The sequence below is a fragment of the Clavelina lepadiformis genome, chromosome 9 (genome assembly GCF_947623445.1).
Source record: "Clavelina lepadiformis chromosome 9, kaClaLepa1.1, whole genome shotgun sequence".
In the NCBI taxonomy this organism is placed as follows: Eukaryota; Metazoa; Chordata; class Ascidiacea; order Aplousobranchia; family Clavelinidae; genus Clavelina; species Clavelina lepadiformis.
The window spans coordinates 13,806,451-13,828,490 of record NC_135248.1 but is presented as its reverse complement, the minus strand read 5'-3'; the positions used below and the strand labels follow the sequence as shown (position 1 = coordinate 13,828,490).

General features: G+C 37.4%; 2 protein-coding genes across 3 annotated transcripts; one reads left to right on the top strand and one right to left on the bottom strand.

The window, feature by feature from the left end:
* Positions 1–707: 707 nt before the first annotated feature.
* On the bottom strand, positions 708–2,132 carry LOC143471272 (uncharacterized). The gene is made up of 2 exons (XM_076969698.1): positions 1,880–2,132; positions 708–1,795 (listed from the first exon to the last, which is right to left on the bottom strand). The coding sequence occupies exons 1-2, from the start codon at positions 2,126–2,128 to the stop codon at positions 1,523–1,525; spliced, it is 522 nt and encodes a 173-aa protein (XP_076825813.1). The 5' UTR covers positions 2,129–2,132; the 3' UTR covers positions 708–1,522.
* Positions 2,133–6,177: 4,045 nt separating this feature from the next.
* LOC143471256 (serine/threonine-protein kinase/endoribonuclease IRE1-like) lies at positions 6,178–18,759 on the top strand. 2 transcript variants are annotated; one of them, XM_076969671.1, is made up of 16 exons: positions 6,178–6,456; positions 8,838–8,991; positions 9,119–9,169; positions 10,279–10,378; positions 10,809–11,005; positions 11,326–11,473; positions 12,080–12,255; positions 12,363–12,554; positions 12,797–12,975; positions 13,091–13,131; positions 15,226–15,294; positions 15,590–15,852; positions 16,514–16,702; positions 16,780–17,729; positions 18,010–18,184; positions 18,360–18,759. In XM_076969671.1, exons 1-14 carry the CDS (start codon positions 6,368–6,370, stop codon positions 16,858–16,860), a joined length of 1,929 nt encoding a protein of 642 aa, XP_076825786.1. In that variant the 5' UTR covers positions 6,178–6,367; the 3' UTR covers positions 16,861–17,729; positions 18,010–18,184; positions 18,360–18,759. The 2 variants fall into 2 exon arrangements, with proteins under 2 accessions (XP_076825786.1, XP_076825785.1); XM_076969670.1 differs by having other exon boundaries at positions 6,179–6,456; positions 15,226–15,300.
* Positions 18,760–22,040: the final 3,281 nt, after the last annotated feature.

The following is a 22,040-nucleotide window of genomic DNA, read 5'->3' as shown; positions in this document are numbered from 1 at the left end:
TTTTTGATGTCGGTATTTCCATAACTTTTTTTATCTTTACTGCAACTTTCTGTCTGGTGATTTCACAGGCACAGAACGATGGAGATGTCGATGGAGCAAATAAACAGGATATTTTTTTTTGGTAATTCCCCTAGAGAGGTTTCTATTTTGAGTCTCGCAAGTGCAATGCCTATCGGTGTAGTGTCAACTATTGACCACCCTCTGTGACGTTCTGTGCAGACTGATAGCAAACTTTCCAGTCTGCCAGTATACTGGTAGTTCCTGTTTTTTATTAAAAGCAAGCCTGATGTTTATGCAATTCTTTAATGGTCAAAAATTGTGAGTTTTTAAAAAAATGTGGTTAGTTAGATGCAAGCTTATGCAAGTTAACTTGTAACGCCAGGTTAACAGGGTAACTCAATTCTTTTTAGGTGCCATGTTTTAACTGAAATGGATTAAATCCAAAGAAAACCGAGGCTGGTCTAGGTTCCCTAGACGAGTACTGAGCTGTTGGGCGAGGTTTGCATTAACCATGACGCTTAACCATAGTCCATGACGCTAGAGACTAAATACGGGAATAATCATTACCAAACATGATTGGAAAATATTTAGTCATTTCAGACCAGCATTTAGCCGCAAAAATGTGCTTATCCAGTTGTTAGTAGCTAAACGGAAACGCATTCAGTCATTTTTTCCTGTGTATTAGGCTGCGGAGGATGCTGCTTGATTTAACTAGCTATTCGGTCTTAGGTTACCTGCCGAATTAATGATCTGACTCCGTGGTTGCGTGCGGTTAGAAATCTCTAACCTTAACGTGTTACTACCGTTACTAGCCGAAAGCTATTACGATTAACAGATACAGTTTATCAGAAACAATCCTTTATTGTAGGAACTGTACAGGTTCCGATTATTATGACACAAGCACAAACTTAGCATTCACGAATTAAAACAAGTCTAACAAATTACATTTTAACACGACTGACGTAATACGTTCGTACGATTCGATATCTCTGTCTGCGCGCGTACTCGCGTATCAGCACGAGTTTATAAAGCGGAGCGATGTGAACGGAAATATTCAACACAATATACACGAACATTTCAAAACGCGCGAACGATGAACACGAAGCGTTTGCCATGGGAATTACATTCAGTTACAACCAGGGTTGCTATGAAATCGCCTGGTAACGTACTAAACGGCGTTTTCACATAAAGTTATTTAGAGCAAGTTTCCAAATGTTGCATCACGATTGCAGTGTTATAAAGTTGCAACTGCAGCCAAATTGCAGCTTGCAGAAAGGCTAGTTGCAGTTTTATCATGAACAATGTTTCAGTAACTAAATGGCGCATGTTTCCACAATTGATATAACGTTATTGGATGTGGCTCCCAAGCCACTACATTCCTCCCCCGCTACGGAAGGAAAAAAAATTGACAATTAAAAATGACATCCTGATTACGCGGGTATCACAAAAACAACACAATGATTATTTACAGATAACAGAGTAATTACAGTTTTGCAGCTTGCCGTTTTGCAACCACCTTCTGTTACCACTTGGTGGGTGTCTCACACATCAATCGATGTTTCAGATAACTTTTGAATTGTTCGTAAGCCTGGGTTCCAATTGGTACTGTGTTTCTCAGGCGGAGGAAAAACCGCAGCAAGTCGGTTGACTGGACAGCAGCTGTGGCTCCTATCATTGTGAAGATTTTTGTCTCGAAACTAATCTGTGGAACGAGGTCGAACATTGCTTCCAGTCGCTGGAACCATAGCTCCAGGTCCTCTGCCGAAGTGGTTGGTGGTGATGAAAATGCTAGGACCTTTGGTGAAATGTCTGAATGTTTGGTTAAATGTGAAATTTCTGGTGACAATATCTCATAATATTTGTAAACCGGATGAAGTACTGTTTGTTTCAAAAACGCCATCTCCCGCCGCCCGGGCAGAGGGTAATCCGAGCCTTGTTCTCCCGGTCTGATGTTCGACGGTTGTGGAGCGGTAGCCTGCTGTTCATCCGGTGAGTCTGGTGAATCAGGAATCGGTGGGTCGGGCATGGCGAGGTTGATAAACGAACGCGCCGGCCAAGGGGCAACCGGAGCATCCGGCGTTTCACTGTCCATTTGTACGTCAGATATTGGTTCCGGGGGTTCCGACATGTTGGAATTGTTTGTCAGCAACGGTAAGGAGGGCAAATTTGTATAGAAACTAGAAGGTTGAGGGTAATTCTTTGAACAACTCAGGTCATGCGCGGGAAGGTGAGCATGCTATGCGACAGAAATTGGTAAAGATACAATTACAAGACAAGGCGACGTAGTAAGGAGAAGGTTAGTAATTAGTAGGCATGCGATACGCAAGATATACACAAAAAATTTGTCGGTCGACAACGACAAAGGGAAAATGGCAAAAGGTTACATGCATACGACATTCGGGGCCCCGTAAAACACGTTGAAACAGGTAATAAAACTTAAAGTGTGTTTGTGTCCGCGAATTCATCACGGGACGACGCAGCGGGCGGCGCGTCATCGGAAGATCGAGAAGAGGACGGTTGGTTACGAGAACGTCGAAGCAAGGGCGACGGATGAGTTTGTTGTGGAGGTGCATCTCGATGGCTGCGTCCAGCGCGAATACGGGATACAAGAGATCTGGCATACCGCAAATGCTGCGGAGATGATCGGATAAACCCATGAACTCGGAAGACAAAACTTCTAGCTGGTCGATACGATTCCAGCAGATGTACTCCCGGTAAGACAATGTTGTCTGAGATGAGTTGGCCGTATTGACTGTGGCCGTTTTGATCGCGATATCGGATGAGAGGGCGTTGACTGAACGCGTTGCGGTACGCAAGTGACGGTAAGACGGTACCGTTGATAGAGTGACATGTTGCTCTGGACATAAAATCTCCAAGGTTGGAACCCAAGGCTTGTTGTCCAAGAGTAGAAGACAGTATCTCAGTAGGGAAAATCTTCCCAACTGCTTTGTAGAGTGTTCCAATCAGCTTCGTGAGTTGACAATGTAGGAACTTGTTGTCTTCGTTGAAAGTAGTGAGAACTTCGGAAATGAGTGCGAAACATGTAAGCAGCAAACAAATGAACATGTTGTGTTTGTAATCAGAGAAACGTTTCGGTGGCAGGATTTTCCAACCAGTCCAAGAAGTCCTGAATGTGGCAGAAGAAGTTGGAGCGTCGTCATCATCGTCGTCTTCGTCATCTCCGTCAGAAACTGAACTACTTTGATCTGGAGCCATTGCTGTCGTTGTTGTTAATCAGCTTGTTTACAAGAATAAAGTTAACAGTGTCAGCTTCATTGAAACACGTCGGGTCAACGTCGGTGGTCATCAAAATGCGGAGGCACTAGTTGGTTACACTATTCGGACTTAATTTACCTGCCGAATTAATGATCTGACTCCGTGGTTGCGTGCGGTTAGAAATCTCTAACCTTAACGTGTTACTACCGTTACTAGCCGAAAGCTATTACGATTAACAGATACAGTTTATCAGAAACAATCCTTTATTGTAGGAACTGTACAGGTTCCGATTATTATGACACAAGCACAAACTTAGCATTCACGAATTAAAACAAGTCTAACAAATTACATTTTAACACGACTGACGTAATACGTTCGTACGATTCGATATCTCTGTCTGCGCGCGTACTCGCGTATCAGCACGAGTTTATAAAGCGGAGCGATGTGAACGGAAATATTCAACACAATATACACGAACATTTCAAAACGCGCGAACGATGAACACGAAGCGTTTGCCATGGGAATTACATTCAGTTACAACCAGGGTTGCTATGAAATCGCCTGGTAACGTACTAAACGGCGTTTTCACATAAAGTTATTTAGAGCAAGTTTCCAAATGTTGCATCACGATTGCAGTGTTATAAAGTTGCAACTGCAGCCAAATTGCAGCTTGCAGAAATGCTAGTTGCAGTTTTATCATGAACAATGTTTCAGTAACTAAATGGCGCATGTTTCCACAATTGATATAACGTTATTGGATGTGGCTCCCAAGCCACTACAAGGCTACTACCCTATTGAACCAAAAAGCATGATAGCTTACGTTCGGAGCTATTCCTTGCAGTTTCTAGTTAATCTAACTTATGGGCTATATATTAGTTACCGAATTGTTGGCCGGACTGCAGAGTATATCCATTTTCAGCAAGCTTTTGTGTGCACCAAACAACCAAAAATGACAAGTGCCGTGCGCAAAACTGCTCAAGCTTTATGGAAATGTGCACTTAGTTGTAATGTGCACAGTTTGACTTAATCAATCTTTAAATCAATTGACAATCGTGTATGAAGTTCAGAAAATGTAATTCAGGATGTTGTCATTGTCGTCATTCATGCAATCAATTTGACCTTGCCATAAAATATTTATTTAAGCAACCTAAACTTTTAAGCCATAGTTTTTGTATTAATCTTAATTTCAAATTTAGCTTAAATTAAATCATAAACAGCTAAAATCAACTTTTGCCCGTCTTTTATGTTCATTATGTATCTTCGGCGTACACATCGTACAGAATGCAGCCTGCCCTCTAAATTTTTAAAGATTGTGGTTGCTGCCACCAAAGGTCAGCTTTCGGGGAAGAAACGGGATTTACAATGAAATGAGACATTCACGGGACTTACAATGACAGGTGCCAACCTTTTAAACCCTAACACTTATTTAAATATTGTACCCAACTTTACAATAGCTGCCGCATTTTTAAATGAAGTTTTATACTAGGTTTTAGGCAAACAATTTGTGATAAACTGAGCAGTTGTAACCATGTTTGTAACAACAATTGGGAGGCGATTTAGGCAAAATATCTCATCATTGAATTTTAGAATTTAGTATTTTTAAATTAGGACGTTTTAAAGTAAGCAGGAAAATGAAAGAACTAAAAGCTTCACTATTATAACTTTTGGCTGATCTATGTCATGATTACGATGAATGGTTAACAATGGCGTTATGTCCATTGATTTACAACTGCAATTATAATTTTACATCGCTGCGTAAAGAGTAAACTAAGTTTCATTCCACACTTTTGACCATGATTACTGCCGCATCTTACTGTTTGATGTTGTTGTACTATCTGTTTCATGTTTTGTCGTTTATATTTTGCCACAAGTTGTACGTAGCAAAATTATGTTTCAAACCAAAACAGAATCAATCGTGGAGTGAATGGAGTTTCTAGAAATGAATTTTTTGATGAACGCAAATAATACCATACAGTATCAAACATCCACCCCTAATAAAATACTCGCATTTTCAAGATTTAACGAAGAAACAGTGAAAAATGCAAACTATATGTTTGATATTTTTGTGCAGGTTTTAGTAAATGCTTTGCAAATAGAGTTTCTAGCTTATCTTCTTCTTAGATTTAAATGAATCTGAGTTGGTTCTTTTCTTTGTCAGGATGAATCCTACGTCTATGGTTGTTCATATCTGAAACTGCTCTTGTTTGATTTGTCAAAATTTTATGGCATGAAAGGCGTATGGTCCATCTTGAAATGCAAAATCATGGGGTTAGAAATGTTGCAAATATTTCATGCAATGCAACTTTACACAGCATTAATCAGCAGAGCTTCAGCAGTCAATGCAGCCTAAAACCGTTAAAAACATGCAGTGAAGTGAAACTTGATATGAAGCACTATGGCAATGGTCTGCCGTTATTTCCACTGTTTGTCGTTCAGAACTTATGTTTTATGACTTCAAGGTAAATATTGACGGATGGTTGCGTTGTTCATTTATAACATTTGTTATACGACTTGTGCAAAATGTTGACACAGTGAAGTCATGGCACAAGACATTGCGCCGTTAGTCAAAAAATGTTCACAGCAGCGATGGCAGATTGAATTATAATGTATGAGATAGTGTCGTATTGGCAGATCTATAAAATAATTAACAGTTGATATATTTAACTTTTGTTGCTGCTTTAGTGCGGGCAAAACTTCATCATCTTGTATGGCAAGCCTATGTGTTATGTGCGTCTGTTGGTCTTATTTTCTTACCATTATAGGCGATAGTCAATTTAAGTGAAGATTTCACCAGCGCTTACTTGCTGAGGTTGATACTTAAGGACATAGGGTTTAAACCTTTGTATGTTAACTAGACTCAACATTTGACTTACGCTTTTGGTTAATTAATAGCTACATGTTTGCTCAATAAACAAAAGAAGATAAAATTTGTGGTAGATGCTGTAAACTTGAAATAACTGTTTATGCTTTAACTAAACGGAAGTTTATTTAGAGTTAGGGACAGATTAATTGTATTTAAACATTTATGGATTAACATCACTTGATATGTTTTAACCAAAATAATGCAATTTCATTGACATTATATTGTATTTCCGCCATTATATTGGCCAAAGAACTTATCCTGTTCAACAAAATGTTGCCAGTTTAAAAAATGTCCAGCCAGACAATTTCACGTGAAAGGAAATATCCACGAGAAGCAAAATCACCATGGAAACATCACTTGTTTTCAAAGATATATCAGTAAGTCGTATTGCCTACCTAGGTCGTTTAATGCTAGTAAGTTTGTGTTGTTTCAAAGCAAACAAAGAAAACTTAAGCTTACTGTTTTATCTTTTTGTTGCCAGTTTTATCATAGTAGATGTTTTATTAACTTCTCTATCTATCTTTATATCTTCTTATTTATCCCCCATGTCTAATTTTTACAGTTTAGTTTGACTAACAAGTTGCGGTCAGAGTCAGATTAAAAAATTTATTGTCTTAACCAGGATTAAGACTGGGTGGGGTTAAAATTGAATCAGGGGCCCCATTGGTAAAATCCGTTGGTATTTCAGTAGTAGGCCTACTAAGTGATTTGATATTGTGTAATACCTACTTAAGTTTTAACCAACAATCACTATTCTACATGTAACTAATGGAACCAGATGTTTCAAAATGCTGTTTGTGTTAAATTGTAACAAAAGAAAGTTATTCCTCTCAAAACGTTTATTTCCAAATCAATCTAATCGATTGATCATATACAGTAGTTAGTGGAATGTGTGCATACGTTTTTAGTGATATTGTAAAGATGAGCAAAAACAGATTGATTGCTGCGTTTGATTACCAGTTTGTAGAACAGTAAAACTGACTGACAATATGAGTATTTTAAGAAAGTTTAAAAACTTACCGCCGATACGCACAAACACCGTAGTAAGATTCGGCGGTTTTGCTACACTGCAGAACACAGATAAAATGGTAGGCTACAACCAAACTTTATTTGAACGTATTTTGTCATTTAGAAAGGAATTGCATGCACCGATCGGAAATAAGAAAATAGAAATATGTTTTGAAGTACACCATATGTTATCGAAATGACATATGAGACTATTAACAGCTATAGCTTTTAAACTAATCTAGTTAAAACCCCAAACCTAAGATATCTGTAAAGAATCTCGAATTTTATAGCCAAAATGTTTTTCTTTTGGTGCGAAAAAGTTGTAAATAATTTGAATTTCAATAATGTTTAAAGTTAGGTTAAAAATATGGCATAATTTTCTAGTTTTGAGACAACTTTTGGTTCTGCAGTTATTGCCAAAAACGTATCATAAATTAAGCTTTTTTATGACGGAGATGACCTATAGTGGAGGGAGGATTTTTTATTCATACATGGTGATTATGCAGTTAATAGCAGAAAAGTGCAAATGTATCGCTTAATTATAACAGAGATGGCGACAGTCATATAATAGGTGACCGAATTTGGGATACACTTTTGGCAATAACTGTTTTTGCAGTATTGCGAAATGCATTGGACTAGATCAGGGTTGGGCAAACTTTTTGACTCAGGGGCCAAAAATTTCCCAAAATTTGACAGCCAGGCCATGCGAATATGTAGTGGACAAAGAGTGTTTACACTAGTTTTATGACCTATATTTTGAACAATAATTTACATTTAAAAGCTGTAAAAGCAACAGAACTTGCATGAAAGTTGGATTTAATTCCAGCATGAATGAAATTTTTAGGCAACCTTTTTTTGCCAAAACAGCAATATTTGGTGTTAGCTTGCTTGTGGCAATTCTCAGAATAGATCTGAGGTGTTTATCAGTTAATTGAGATCTTTGACTAGATTTGTTGATGTTCATCAGGCTGAACATCTGTTCACAAATATATGTGGAGCCAAACAACATCAAAATAAAAATATTTAGCTGCCCAATCCGCTTTGAACACTCTGTGCTCATAATTTAGACAAGCTCTTTTTAGGTTTGAAGATCACACTGAGTTTGCACAATTTTACTAGACGAGCTCTTTTATAAATCAACTTTTTTGAGTTTAGCAACCTTGCTAGGCTAGCGCTTCAGTTTGATCCAAAGGAAACAGATCGTATACGCTAGAAAACTCCCAAACAAATATTCCACAATGCTTAGCTGGGACGAAACAATAAACCAAGACAGATTGATTGTGTGTGGGGTTAACTGTACACTAGAATGAAGAACTAGAAAGACTAGAAAGTTATCGGCCGCCTGTACTTTCAAAAGGTGCAAGATTGACGAACGTTGATGCAGCGATGGTTGTCGGGTGAGTTTCCTGCAAGAAAAGTTGTCAGTTCGTAATTCTACAGCACTAAGCGACTATCAACAATTTGTTTTTTGTTTCTGACTGGGAGTTAATATCTGAACTGTGGAGTAGATGACCCTCAAACAACGTAAAAGCACTCATTTTATTTGCTTTTTAGATAAGGTCTGCATCAAATGAGCAAATGATGGTAATAAGTGTCATAAAGGCAAACATTATAAAACGTTTTTGTAACATCCCCCAGAGTTAGTGAAAACTTTTCTGCAGTGTAATTGCCTAGTTAATGAGTTGCTATAATCACTAGAAGCAAGTATGCATTCATGCAGGAAATAATTTAAACCTACTTTTGATTGTAGATGCCGGAAAAATGATGAAACGCTGATCATCGAGAAGCGTGTTTTAAAGGACCATGTCAAATTTGCTGAAAGCGAAGCACAAGCTTTCAAGAAAATATGCAACAACAGTTTTCATCATCCAAATGTGGTCCTTTACCTTGATGCCATTGAAGATGTATTTAAGAGTTTATATGATTATAAAAATGCTTTGCATTAGGGTTAAATAGTGTGGCTTGTTTCAGTTAATTTTGGTGAAAAAATGTTGCGAACCATACATAAGTTTCACATACACATTCTTTTAGGAGGATGCGATTTCACTGTATATGGAAAAGTGTGATGGTGATCTTGAGGAGGTATGCTGAGTTTATTGTGTCACATAGTAGATTTTATAAGGCCAACAGCCTGTGCATTGGACTAGGATTGACCTATGTACATATAGAGCTGGCCTTTGCTATTTCGAGGTCCCTGGCCGATTTTATTTTGAGAACAGATCGTGAAATAATACTTCGGTGGTTTGTGCAAAATTAAAGCTAAATTGTTGTTCTTGTTTCAGTGCTAAGCAGCACTCGGCCTAATGCAGTTACATCGCTCGCATTGGTCAAAGGTCCGCCCTGGCTACATATCGTCGATAGCGACAAAACGTGTTAAAAGCAACCACACGCTGCCATTAAATAAAGAGATTCGATTTAGATACTAAGTTTTCCTAAATGCTAAAATACTGCAGTCAACACTGTGTCGATACTGGACCGTCGTCTTACATTGCGCATTAGGAGAATTATGGGCTACCCAAATACAAACATATAATTTTTTCAAAAATGATCATTAAACAGATTACAAAGATTTTATTTTGACAAAATGTTACAACAGGAAGCATGCCAATAATCAAGCTAAATCACTAAACAAATCAAGTGTATCAATTTTTTTCAGAAAATGCTATTCATGACTATACTTTCAATCAAATTTAAGTTACATTGGAGAAATAAGTGGAATTTCTATTCTTTGTTTAAGTCAGTGGTTCTCAAACTGTGGTACGCGAGAGCTTTTTAAGTGGTACCGCGTACCGCTGAACATGATTTTCGATGTGCTGTGAGTAATGTGTTGTCCGGATAGACAAGCTTGTGCAGAAGAAACAGTTGCATCTATCAAATTAAATTGTGTTTTCTTGCTATTCATTGGTGTTATGGTATAGTAATAACGGTAATAACTAATAAAGCCCGGTACATTTGAGTAAAATAAGTCATTCAGGAGCCAGGTGGTATGCAGTGTAGAAAAAAAACGAATGAGTGGTACGCGATCGCACAAAGTTTGAGAAACACTGGTTTAAGTAAATGCACCAAATTTAGTCTTGTAGTTCCAACGTCTCGAACAAATTCCTAAAAATTAAAATGGACCTAAAGTTTATACGGGAAAATAAAATGAATGTCATAATAATATAGATAAAGTTTATTACCTTTTTTTGCAGTGGACAAAGAAGGGTGAACTTAATGCTTGCAATTTAACTGCTTCGGAAATCTGCTTACATATAATTGAGGGAATTTCCTATTTACATGGACAAAATATTAGTAAGTACTTTGTATAACTTGCTTAGAGAGTGTTCATTGCTAGCTTAAAAACAAATTTGTTTGATATCAAACAACACAATTAAGTATTCATGGAATGGACTGGTTAAACTATTCTAAAAAAACATTTTAGGAGCTAAAGCTATTACGAAAATATGACAGTCAACTGTGATATGCTCAGTGAAGATTGCAATACGGCAGACAAATAATTAAGTGTGCAAAATCCTTTTGTACCCACTCGATTTTCCGGTATCCGAGCACACACAACTAAATTTTGCGTGCAGTGTAAACAAACAATACCATTTGGTCTGAAGTTTAATTCTTTTATTTCTTCAAAATCAGTTGAATTCTGCCTCCTTCTTAAAAATTCTTTTGAAATAATTGCTATTTGTTTTGTGTATAAATAAACATAAATAAACTTTTATTTGTTTAGTTCATAGAGACGTGAAGCCAAGCAATTTCTTGATACGTTTGAGTGATAAAAATGCAACAATAAAAGTGACTGATTTTGGTTTGAGCAAAATATTGGCAACTGATGTATCGAGCGCACCCACCACTTCGACCAGCACTGAGGCATTCATGGCTCCTGAGTATCATCGGAGAGAAGATGGAAGTCGTGAAACATCATGGGTACACTAGCTGTAGTAAAGCACACTCTAGATTCTAGAATAATAAATCTCCAAATTCTTAAGATTTTAGTTTTATTTTTTATCTCACAAACTTTATCGAATTTAAAACTGGCAGGTAGAATTTTTTCTAACTCTGGGAAACAGTTTTAATATTAAACTGTTTAGTGGCACATTTTGAGAATAATCAAACATTGTATGCCTCAATCATCATGAATTAAACCACTTCCATCAAGTCAGGCCGACCTCTGCAATCTTACTCAAATCATTAATAATTTTTTAAGGTGTCTTTATATTTAACCTTTAAATATCACAATTTTACAGAGAAAGTCTGCCGATATATTTTCACTTGGCATTACCTTGTATTATGTCCTCACAAATGGGCGTCATCCATTTGGTGACAAAACTTCTCACGAAGCCCCCCACAACATTCAACAAAAAGCTTCTCCTGATTTGGATCTTCTTGACTCAGGTGCCTTGTTGTCTAAAAGTTGATACAATTTGTTTTGCTTAATAATGACATTTGTGCACTCGGATAGCAAAGGTAGGCAGTACCACGGTACTATGGTACCGTATTACGGTACTGCGGTGCTTTTTCAGAACCGATACCGTCAAAACAGCATCGTCAGTACTTTTTTGTGAAAGTACCGAATCCCTGTACCGAATTACATTTTTCAAGAAAGATAAATAGGTTCTTTTAAAATGATTACTTCAAGATTTTGAGAAGTATGTTTTTTATAACCTCATTTTAATTAACACATAGTGCCAATTCCAGCGCTTTTTGTTCAGTTTTTAATCTAAAAAAATAATAATCTAAATTCAGATAGTAGGATAATTGTTGTGCTCATACCCTCGGGCATGTGTGTTTTCTAGTAACACATACACGCCTCTCTACTATAGTGACTTTCCATGATGCTATCAAGCATCGCTATTAGTTTTCTGTTTATAACTCTTTGCCAGATGTTTTAGTTTACATTTTATCTTATTATGTTTGGTTCTTGTAAAATTTCACGTAGAATAACTAAATCATATTTTGTCTACAAAACGTACCTTTTTCCTGTTTGAACAATATTTCTAGTGGACGATTTATCCCAAGAGCAAAAGGAACTTGCTAAAGATTTGATAAAGAAGATGTTTGGATATCACCTAGAAAAAAAGGAGGTTGATTTTGACCCAAAAAAGCGACCAACAATACAACTTGTGAAGTTTCATCCACTTTTTTGGACGTCAAAGAAGAAAATTGGCTTTTATAAGGTTGGTTTGCATAAAAAAGATGACAGAAATTATTTGATGATTACAATATAATTCAGCTTTGCGTCATTTCTATGTTTGTAATGAAAATTAAATATTTGCATCAACAGGAAGCCAATAGGTGGTTTTACAACCAATCCCGAAAAAATGCTGAAAAATATCAACAAGCTCTTAAACACTTTGAAAATGAATTCGACATAAGTATCAACAATGTGCCATCCTCCTTAAGAAGTGAGAGAAAGTTTCCTATTAAGGAATGTGGAAACGTCCATCAACTTCTTCAAAAAGTGATACGAAATATGGTAAGAAAATATAAAAGCAAGCGGCTGGCAAAAAAAGGTGGTAAAAATGCGCATCTTATAATTCTTAAATACGCATCATATCAAGGTTTGTTATTTATGAATTAGCGATTAAATTTTTATCTTGTGCTATATTTATTGAAATAAAGACACCATTTCAAACCTAACTTTGTCAATTCTTTACTTAACGAAGTTAAGTTTAAAACACAAACTAAATATTATTTTAAACTTGATTTTGTTTCTAGGATGAACATGGTGATGAGAAATTGGCCGAATCTATGAAGCTGCTGGGATTTTTGAATAACGGAAAGAGAGATTATGATAAATTTTTACTCACACTTACAGGACCTTACCCTGGTCTACTTGCTTATCTGTGGTGGTATCTACGTGACGAGGAAATTGAGGGACCATACTATCCAATGAAGTCAGCTTTGCATCATTGCTGTTTGATAGTTTTTACTTTATCATAGATAGTTTATGCCATGTTGCTGATTACTAATTATAATTTCCTTCAACCTTTAAGGTTTGTTTCTTTTCAGAAATTCACCACATATTGGATCAACAAAACAAGGTTCTTTAGGTAAGCAATTTAAACAACGTTTTTATTTTGTGTTACAAATTTTTCTCTAATGACTAAACTATGTCGTTACCACGTACGTATGCTTTTTCATACCAGTAACAACAAGTGGGCTTCTGAGCCATCTCCTAACTAACCTGTGTAAGTTAGTTGTACTAGAGCAGGGGTTCTCAGTTGGGAGTGTACACTCCTGGCGTGCGACAAGGCATTTCTGGGGTTGCAAACTTCTCCACTAACTTTATCCAATATTTACGTGATTTAAGGGTTGACATGTAATAAGGTGCAGTCTGTAGTTTCTGTATATTTACAATTTGATTTTTCTATGCTGTATTCACTACCTAGAAACTCATTGTCTATACCAGAGACCTCAAACTGGAACAAACTATAACAACGTTGGCAAGTCTCAATTTTAGCTACTGACCAATTTAAGCCGCCGTTTATCGAAGTAGGAAAATATGACTAGTGGAAACAGCTAATTGCGAATGCTAATTTTCAACTTACAAGACATGTCAATTTTGCTAAAGTGTGGAATATAAATTAACCTAAAATTAATACCCTCTAATCCAAACCCTTACTTCTCGTGATTAAATTACTGAGCTTAGCGGCGAATTGAAATAAATGATAAATTTCAACTTAAAATGATATTTTATTTTCTGAACTCTAAATTAATTTAAAACTACTGTGTATACTACGACCCAAATTCTCACCTCTCATGACTAAATCACCTCAAAAATTAATTTGTGCACAACAAGTAAGTCAAACAGAGACATCCAGTCTAAGGACCCAATCGCCGAGTGAGAATAATTCAATCGCCGACCACCTCGCCACCACATACGAGAGTCATAAAATCATCAGTGAACATCTGCCGGTCATTGTATTATGATTCAGCAACTTCAGTAAACTGACGCCGTGAAATTGTCACTTGGAATGAAAAAATGTTGCAGCAACCGTTTCAATTCTTTAGATTATTTCTGATATCCTGGGTAAGTGTAATGCAAAGTTTGTAAATTAGGTGTTGTTCAACAAAATAAAAACTATTTCAATGTAAACAATCGAAAAGATATACCGGTACCATGTACGCATAACCTTGTGTACCGGTAACAGCAAGTAGGCTACTGGCCTATAGTCTAATCTAGCTGTACTGGGCTAGGCTAGGCCTACAAAGGCTATTTTTTAAAAAGATTTCAGAAAACTTTAATGGAATAGGCTAGAAATAGCAAGTTACTAATTAATGTCTGTAATCCCCTTAATCTTAAATCAACACATAGTACCACACATCAATATAATTAATAACACAGAAACAGAAAGCGTTTTATTAGATTTTCCGTCTACGTCTAACGCCAGTCAGCATCCCCAGGTAATGGTTGTCCACGGATAAGGTAAGAATCATACTTTTCTTTCATTTGACCAGTCCAAGTCTTGTGAAAAACAAATTACTCAGTGTTTCTGGTTTAAAGAGGTGTAGACTTAGGTAATTTAACCGGCTGTAAGGCACCAGATCTACAGACATTAGCCTTACTTGCAGTGTTGTAATGACTCGAGTCATGTTTTTAAATTACTTGACTTGACTTGACCTGAGTTAATACTTGAAATGACTTCACTTGACTCGAGTCTTGGAAAGTAAGTTGGCAGAAGTCATTAAATCCTTGTTGTTAATTTATTAACCAACTGAATTACAGACATTTGATTTGGTTGTGAATCATCGGTTAAAGGTATAGCCAATGACATGACTTCATTTGACATGCATAATATTTTAACTTGACTTGATCCAATTAGTCTAATTTGAATTGATCCAATTTGACTCGACTGGACTTACGTCAACTTCCCAAATGACTTAACTTGACTCGAGTTTTAAAAAAATGACCTGGTTACGGCCTTGCCTACTTGTTTTACCACCAATTTCTAGTGGGATTTTATTTTAAAGAAACTGCACCTGTACCTGATTTTTTTCTATTGCATATAGGTAATGTTTTACCAAAATGTGTTAAGAAATATGTTTAGGAATAAGTGTAGTTAATATCCTTGTATTTAGTTTCCATATCTTCATGTTCTATAACATGCAATGCTGTGAATCTAAAATGTTTCATTATTTTGCAGAAAATAAAGAGCGCAGAAAAATAACTCGAAAAATAGAAAAGTTTCAACATGGATGGAATGTATCTAGAGGTAAAGGTAAGGTATTTGGCAAGAGCTGTGTATAAATGTATTTTAGCAGTGTATAAACTCGGTAATTTATATTTGCAAATATATGATGACAAGGCTGTGTGATTTTTAAGCCAATATTTTAACCTTATACTGGTTTTATTTTGTGTGTTTGGCGCCACAGTAAGGCTTAAAATGTGTGTTTTTTACATTTGCTTGTAACGAACTTGTAGCCTAGCCTACACCAGGTTCAAGTCACAGATAGGCCTACAGTTATTTAAATGTAAAACAAGTGAAAACGAAAGTTATGTTTGTTTAGGATATGGGCCACTGGATTTGCTGCGTCTTTATGAACAAATTTTTCAAATCAGTGACGAGCAACTCACCACGAATGCAGCGGAACTCTTCCCAGAAGAGCTGGATTTATCCGATATCAAGTTGACAGAATCACAAATTGGCTCGTTCCTGTTTATTCTCACTAAAGTTGAGAAACGCATCGAAGGGCTTGGTCTGGACGATTGCTTTTCTAAACCAGAAGATGTCGGCCGATTATTTGAGGCAATTCAAGCAATGCCAGGAAAGGTTTGTTTATTTATTTTACTTTCTACTTTTTCGTTCGTCTTCAACTTTGTTTACGAACTCGATGTGTCGTAACAATGCGTCTTGGTTTTGCATGTGACGTCATAATAGTTTTTCCCGCTTTTAAGCAAACATGGTTTGCTGAGATTCTGTGCGTTGTTGTTGGTCGGAATATTTTGTTTTAATTTATTTCAACGGGGCGTAATTTCCCCGCGCAAGTTTTACTGTTTAAATCGCTGATAGATCTGGAATGCGCAGTAAACCTGGCCGCTTAAAATTCGTTCGTTTTATTGAGAAAAATGGCAAAATTTGATCGGTTCAGTTTAGGCTAAAATCAGCAGCATCTGACCAAGATTTGGCCAGAAGCAAATTTCAAATTTTTACAAAAGTAAAAATATTTTTGCGACTTTAATATCAAGTTTTATTTCTGCAACGAATACTCAATTGTGGTTTAAGTTGGTCGCTTAAAATTCCTTCTATTTTCCTCAAAATCCAAGAATTTGTGTTGCTCCAGTAGGCTACTGTAGGCCTAAGCTGCCACCGTGCTAGTTATATATTAATTTGTTAACACTAACCAGTTAACTTGTATGAGTTAAATATTAGAATATTAGTCTTTGTTATAACACCATGTTGTAGTTTAATTTTACAAACATTTTAACTCTAGATCGGAAGGCTTGGTATCACTGGCAACATAATCCCGAAGATTCCTTCAAAATCCTTCTTCAACAAAATCGAGGATTGGCTGATTATGTGGAAATGCTTCCCTGATGATGACGCAATAGATGGGAAGCGCGATGCGAACCAATCAGAAATCGATGAAATTCAACGAGTCCTTGACCAATTGGATGACTCGGTATTATTTATGTCTTGTTATGTTTGTGTGAAGTTGAACATTGCAGAGGAATTTAATCTCAAACTTTTAATTTATAGAAGTTGGAGGTTTATCTTGGTCGGTGCGATCGTAAATTTGTCGAACTTCGCTCGCGAAAGAAAAGTGACGTCTCCGTGTGACGTAGTCATCTTCAAGCAAGAAATTGGTTATCTTAGATAAATACCGTTCTTAAAATCGATTCATTTACACAAAAATAAGAGCGACCTAACGCGATTATATTTTGTCAATCGCGACCTGGTCGGGAATCGAACTCGGGATTTTTAGACAATGCGGTTCTCGTCTATCCTGATGCGCCACCAGAAGAACTGTTAATATGTTGCTTAAAAGTGATTATATCTGTATTAGCTTGCATAGTTACGTAACTATTGTATTTGTTTGTCACATACGAGTTAATTGATTTTGTAAACACCGCATATGGTTGTGCTATTTTGTTGTGATAATTTCGAGATTTCTTATCATAGAAACTTGTTCATTGTTTTTTCTTGATAATTAATGCTGTTTTTTATCACTGGCGATCAGTTTGATCTGTGGCGGTTGCCGCCATGTCACCATCACGTCATGTTAGTTATTATTTCCTTTGATTTCTTTGTTTAGCCGATTTAATTGCATTCCTTAGTAACGTTGATTACTTTGCTTTATATTCTGTTCACCTTCTGTAAATCCATTCAATCGTTTATTTGTTTCTTAAATTCAATGCAATTCTATTCCCCACGTGTTGGCCGATTGATGTCTGCGAATATGCTGCCGAGAAAGACACGCGACCTCATGATAAGTCAAGAAGAGTTTTTCGTGCTCTCAGACTTGAGTAGCTCTTGGTTCTGACAGCGGTCGAGAAAGCTCTGTGAGTCGTCGTCCAAGTCGACTTTCACAATAGAAGAATATTCGCTGGAGAATGCGCAGAGAGCATCATTGTCAATGGGCAGAGACGGCCACTGATGAACCAGACTAAGAGTTCATTGCTCTCACTCATTATGACGCTTTTGGCAAGGTTTGTAAATTGGCGACCTGAGAGATTTTGTTGATCAAACAAACATATTTAACTGATAAACCGTCCTGGTTTATTTAACTACGGTCTCGATCGTAAACTGACTACACTGTGAGGTTGTTGCTTTGGGCGCTAAATTTGAGGGTGATAAAATATCGATTAATTTGTAACAGTAACCACACAAATACCAATCTTTATCAATTGTGCTGGATACATCAAGATCGTAAGTTACTGTTGATGTTTCTTGAAATTACTATGTTCTAAAAACGTTTTGCATCTTTAGACTACTCCAATGCAATCACCGCAAGGACAAGCAGGTTACCCGTACACACCCAACACAGCATTCACGCCAAGTAGTGTTTATGGCCGGCCGGATACAACGCCGCACGGTGGCACGTTTTCTTAAAGTCGATTGGGCCGCCAACCAACATGTTGCCGCAGAAAACACCAAAAGCAAAGTAACTTTCTATGACAATTATACTGTCATTTATTTTGTGGAAAAGCTGTGGCATAGATAGCAAAATGTTAACTGCCTTCGTTTAACAGAAAGCTCAGAACATTTTAATTGGCTGCAAGCGATCCATAGATTGATTGTCTTTCACGTTGTAAAACCAATCATATTTTTGAACTCAGGTCTGTTGCGTCTGAATGGGGGCACGGCCGTTCGGGATTGGGCAAAAAAGCACACTTCAAAAATGCCCAGAATGACCCCGAATAGGCCCAAAGAACCGCATACCCCGGCCGGTAGCTACAAGGGCACACCTCGCACACCCCAAGCAAGAACCCCGAGAGTTCAAAGAACACCTTACTAAGCCCTATGTCATTGGTGGATACGAAAAACTTGCCGCGGTGTTTTGGGGTTTCGGTAATTATTTGCCATCTGGTTTGAGACCTGAAACTTCCATCTTACCAACCTTGCGTTACCGCCTGGTTCGTGCGTAAGCGCTGCATGCGTTAATATTTCTTACATTGTCGTCATGATTTGAAATATTACTTCTATGCTTGAAGCCGTGTATAAAATTTATTTAAATGATCAAGTGGAAATGGTGAATTTGAAAATGTTTCGTATAAACATTTGTTTCATTGTGGGCAGAATCTCATTGTGCTTTGTCCATGAAAATAAACTTTCACGCAAACTTCTGTTTGAAAACAATTTGGCGATGAGCTGCTCATGAAAGAAAAATTTGGACAAAGCTTGATTGGAAACAACTTCGCTGGCCCTCAGTAATTAGCTTGCGCTCATTACGTCAAGGTGGGGCTTGTGTTAGATTCAACATTTCAGTTGATTGTAATATTGATGCGCTAAAATTACTGTCTTATGCTATTAAATGTTTTTACAATGTTGAAAGTAGGTACAAGTAAATATTTGCGCAAACGACGTGGTAGAACTACATAGCTATAGGACAGGTGGTGCAGGGAAAAATCAGTGAGAGGGTTCATCAAAGTTGACGTCACAAACGATAGTTCCGCAAACACTAGTCGTTTAATTCGGCAATCATCGGCGAAAAGTGGAGCAGCGGCAACTTTTCAGTCCTTTGAACAATGGAAATCAATCGATTGATTCTTGAACCAATTTGGTTTTGAAACCTTTCGTTAAATAAGTAAACTAGCATTCGATCACTGCTACCATAACAACAGAAGAGTTGTTTGCTTTCAAATGCTTGTTATCTGTGGCAGTATATAAGTTCTTCTAGTCAAATGTAACTGAATTATTAATTTCTTCTCAACATTTCGGTTACACCACGGTTTGTGGCAGCGATAAACCTCAACCGAAGAGATGTGCTTATTAACTCACTGAGGTTTGTCATCAGCCGTGCGTTCATGAAGTGATCTTTGGAAGTGACTTCTCGTTTGTGGTACCAACTACAGTTGTGGTGATGCTACAGATCTTACCCCGATGCTGGTTTAACTCAATCAGGGCTGCTACTGACGCCCGTAAAGACAACGCTGGTATTATATTCGGCAAACTTATATAACAATTAAAACCCAAGTGACCATTCTAAAGTGTTACAAGTTAGACGAAGCGGTGGATGAGACGTCGGCATAAATATGACCAGCGATGATTAATTATTATTTATTTATCCAACGATCAGGTCCCCTTCAACCAATGCGAGGGATGCGACTGCATTGAACTCCGCGCTACTTAGCACCAAAACAAAAATAATGATGTAGCTTTTCCTATTTTGCGCAAATCAAAGTGTTATTTCACAAGTTGTTCTCGAAAAAGAGTGTTTGGTCAAAACATATCACAAAGCAATGCTTTCATGGGAGCTGATTTGCAAAGAGTTGCTATTTGGTTTTTACGTTGTTAGTATTACGTTAAGTTATTTAAAATTGGCAAGAGGCCCGCCAACAGCTTTTGCGCTCTACCTTGCGTTTGCTAAGTCCCGCCCTGCCAACGAGGTCAAAAAAGCTAGCACAGTATTTCAGTTCCGCAATCGAGAGTTTACCGCGACACCATATCGTAGCCTTCATACGATTCAGGTTCAGGTGGCGAACTTCGGCAAAAAGCGCCGCCACTTCCCGCTTGTGTGAACAACACCACCCTAATAAATGTTTTTAACAGGTTGGAAAGTAGAGTTGAAGAAGTTATTTTCGCTGGCGATTTGAGAGATATTAGAAATAAACCGAATCAAATCTAAATGTCTCGCAACCTGATATATCGACGGTATTTTATTATTATGATGAGCCGCAAAGTCGAATCCGTTTCGATTTGACACATTCCAACTAGAAATTGTGTGACCGGCTCCAGAGTCCAGCCTAAATTGATTACTAACCACAGCAAAATGAGAATGAGTGTTGCGCAAACTATGACGCGTTTGATTTATTTGCCGCGGCGGCAAACGACGGCAAAACGAGGCAAGTTTACGCTTGTCTTTACAATGGAACTCAGTTGAATAGCAAACAGTCTGTTTTACTTGGGTCGTGTGACTTTTTCGGTTCCTCTTATATAACCTACTGTTGGTGCTCGTCAAGTCTTCATACAGTGCTGGGTGGCGTTGGCTATTAAGGCAATGTGGCCTACCGCATATAATTTGTACAGCGGATCGATGATACTGGGCAATATATTGCTGGCTAAGATATTGTAAAGCTTTGAAGGTTTGACGTGAATGAAATTGTTAAGAATCGGTGAAGAATGCGCTATTAGCAAACTTAAAAATTAACGTTATATGATGGTAACTGTTAAATCTAATGTAAACTGACAAGCCGGACTGGAATGTGTAGCGCCCACGCAAAGAGGTGTTGCAGTCTTATAGACACATGTATCTCAAAGAGTGTACGGAGCTTTTGCATACGTATTTGATCAGTTTAGAGCCGTATATTTTGCGTTTGTGATATGCTACTTATCCTATCAGTGTTGTAGCGGAATACAAAAGTATTGAAGTATTCGACGTAAAATCATACGTTTGTAGTGGCAAAAATTTTGTAGGCCGCCAAAGCCAAAATTTTTTGTTTATTTATTCGATATTAGGCTTCAAACAACAAAATTTGCTTTGATTTTTATTAGAAATGGGCGTAACGTCACGAAAAACTTGGTTAATATTCTGGCCTTGTGCGTTTTGTGCCACAAATTGCATGACAGGTTACAAGTAAACAATTGACGAGTAGACGTCAGTCTGTAGTTCAGGTAGAATGCGGAACGTTTTGTTTTCTGAATTAGCTCAACACCTTGGTACCATTTTACAACCGAGAAGTAAACCAGCGTAGATTTTGGGCGGTAGTTAGCGAATGAAGAGTATTTACTTCATAACAGTACGTTGTGGCCGATATTTAAACGGAAAATTTATTATTTGCCGCCAACATGTCGTAGACATTTTGTTAAGTACAGTAGGTGTCAGAAATGGGATGACTTAGGCTTAACGTTTGGCTTTGATTACTATAGCCTACTATATTACTTCTTCGACTAGCTCGCAGTTGCCAACACTTTGCTCCGAATATGAATTCTTTGTTTCCAAAAAAAAGGAACAGCCCGTTTTCACCATTGTCCGGAAAGTGTCATTTTTCACCATTTATACTGCTCAATGAGTACGTCAAATAAGCTGCGTGAAATCTCCAAATAGCGTCGGCGAATGGCGGCCTAATGTGAAGCCATTGTTTGTGGAACGGCGGCAACAAACTCGCCTGTTGCTAGAATAGAACTTTTTGCTTTCTAGAAACCCCTTCTTGTTTACACAAGCACTTAATGGCACGCTTTGAGTGTAACCTATCAATTTCTGAAACAAGGGAAATGTGTTTTCTGTAAAAATGATGTATATACAGTGGTGCAATGACTTTTGTGAACCGGTTGTTAACAAGCGTATGTATAGTTCTAAA

Coding starts and splice junctions, on each gene's coding strand:
- LOC143471256 (XM_076969670.1), top strand. CDS start 6,368: ATGTCCAGCCAGACAATTTCACGTGAAAGGAAATATCCACGAGAAGCA. Junction 12,555..12,796: donor AAAAAGTGATACGAAATATG/GTAAGAAAATAT, acceptor TTTTGTTTCTAG/GATGAACATGGTGATGAGAA. Junction 15,853..16,513: donor TTCAAGCAATGCCAGGAAAG/GTTTGTTTATTT, acceptor TTTTAACTCTAG/ATCGGAAGGCTTGGTATCAC.
- LOC143471272 (XM_076969698.1), bottom strand. CDS start 2,128: ATGTCGGAACCCCCGGAACCAATATCTGACGTACAAATGGACAGTGAA. Junction 1,796..1,879: donor TGGCGTTTTTGAAACAAACA/GTACTTCATCCG, acceptor ATTTCACCAAAG/GTCCTAGCATTTTCATCACC.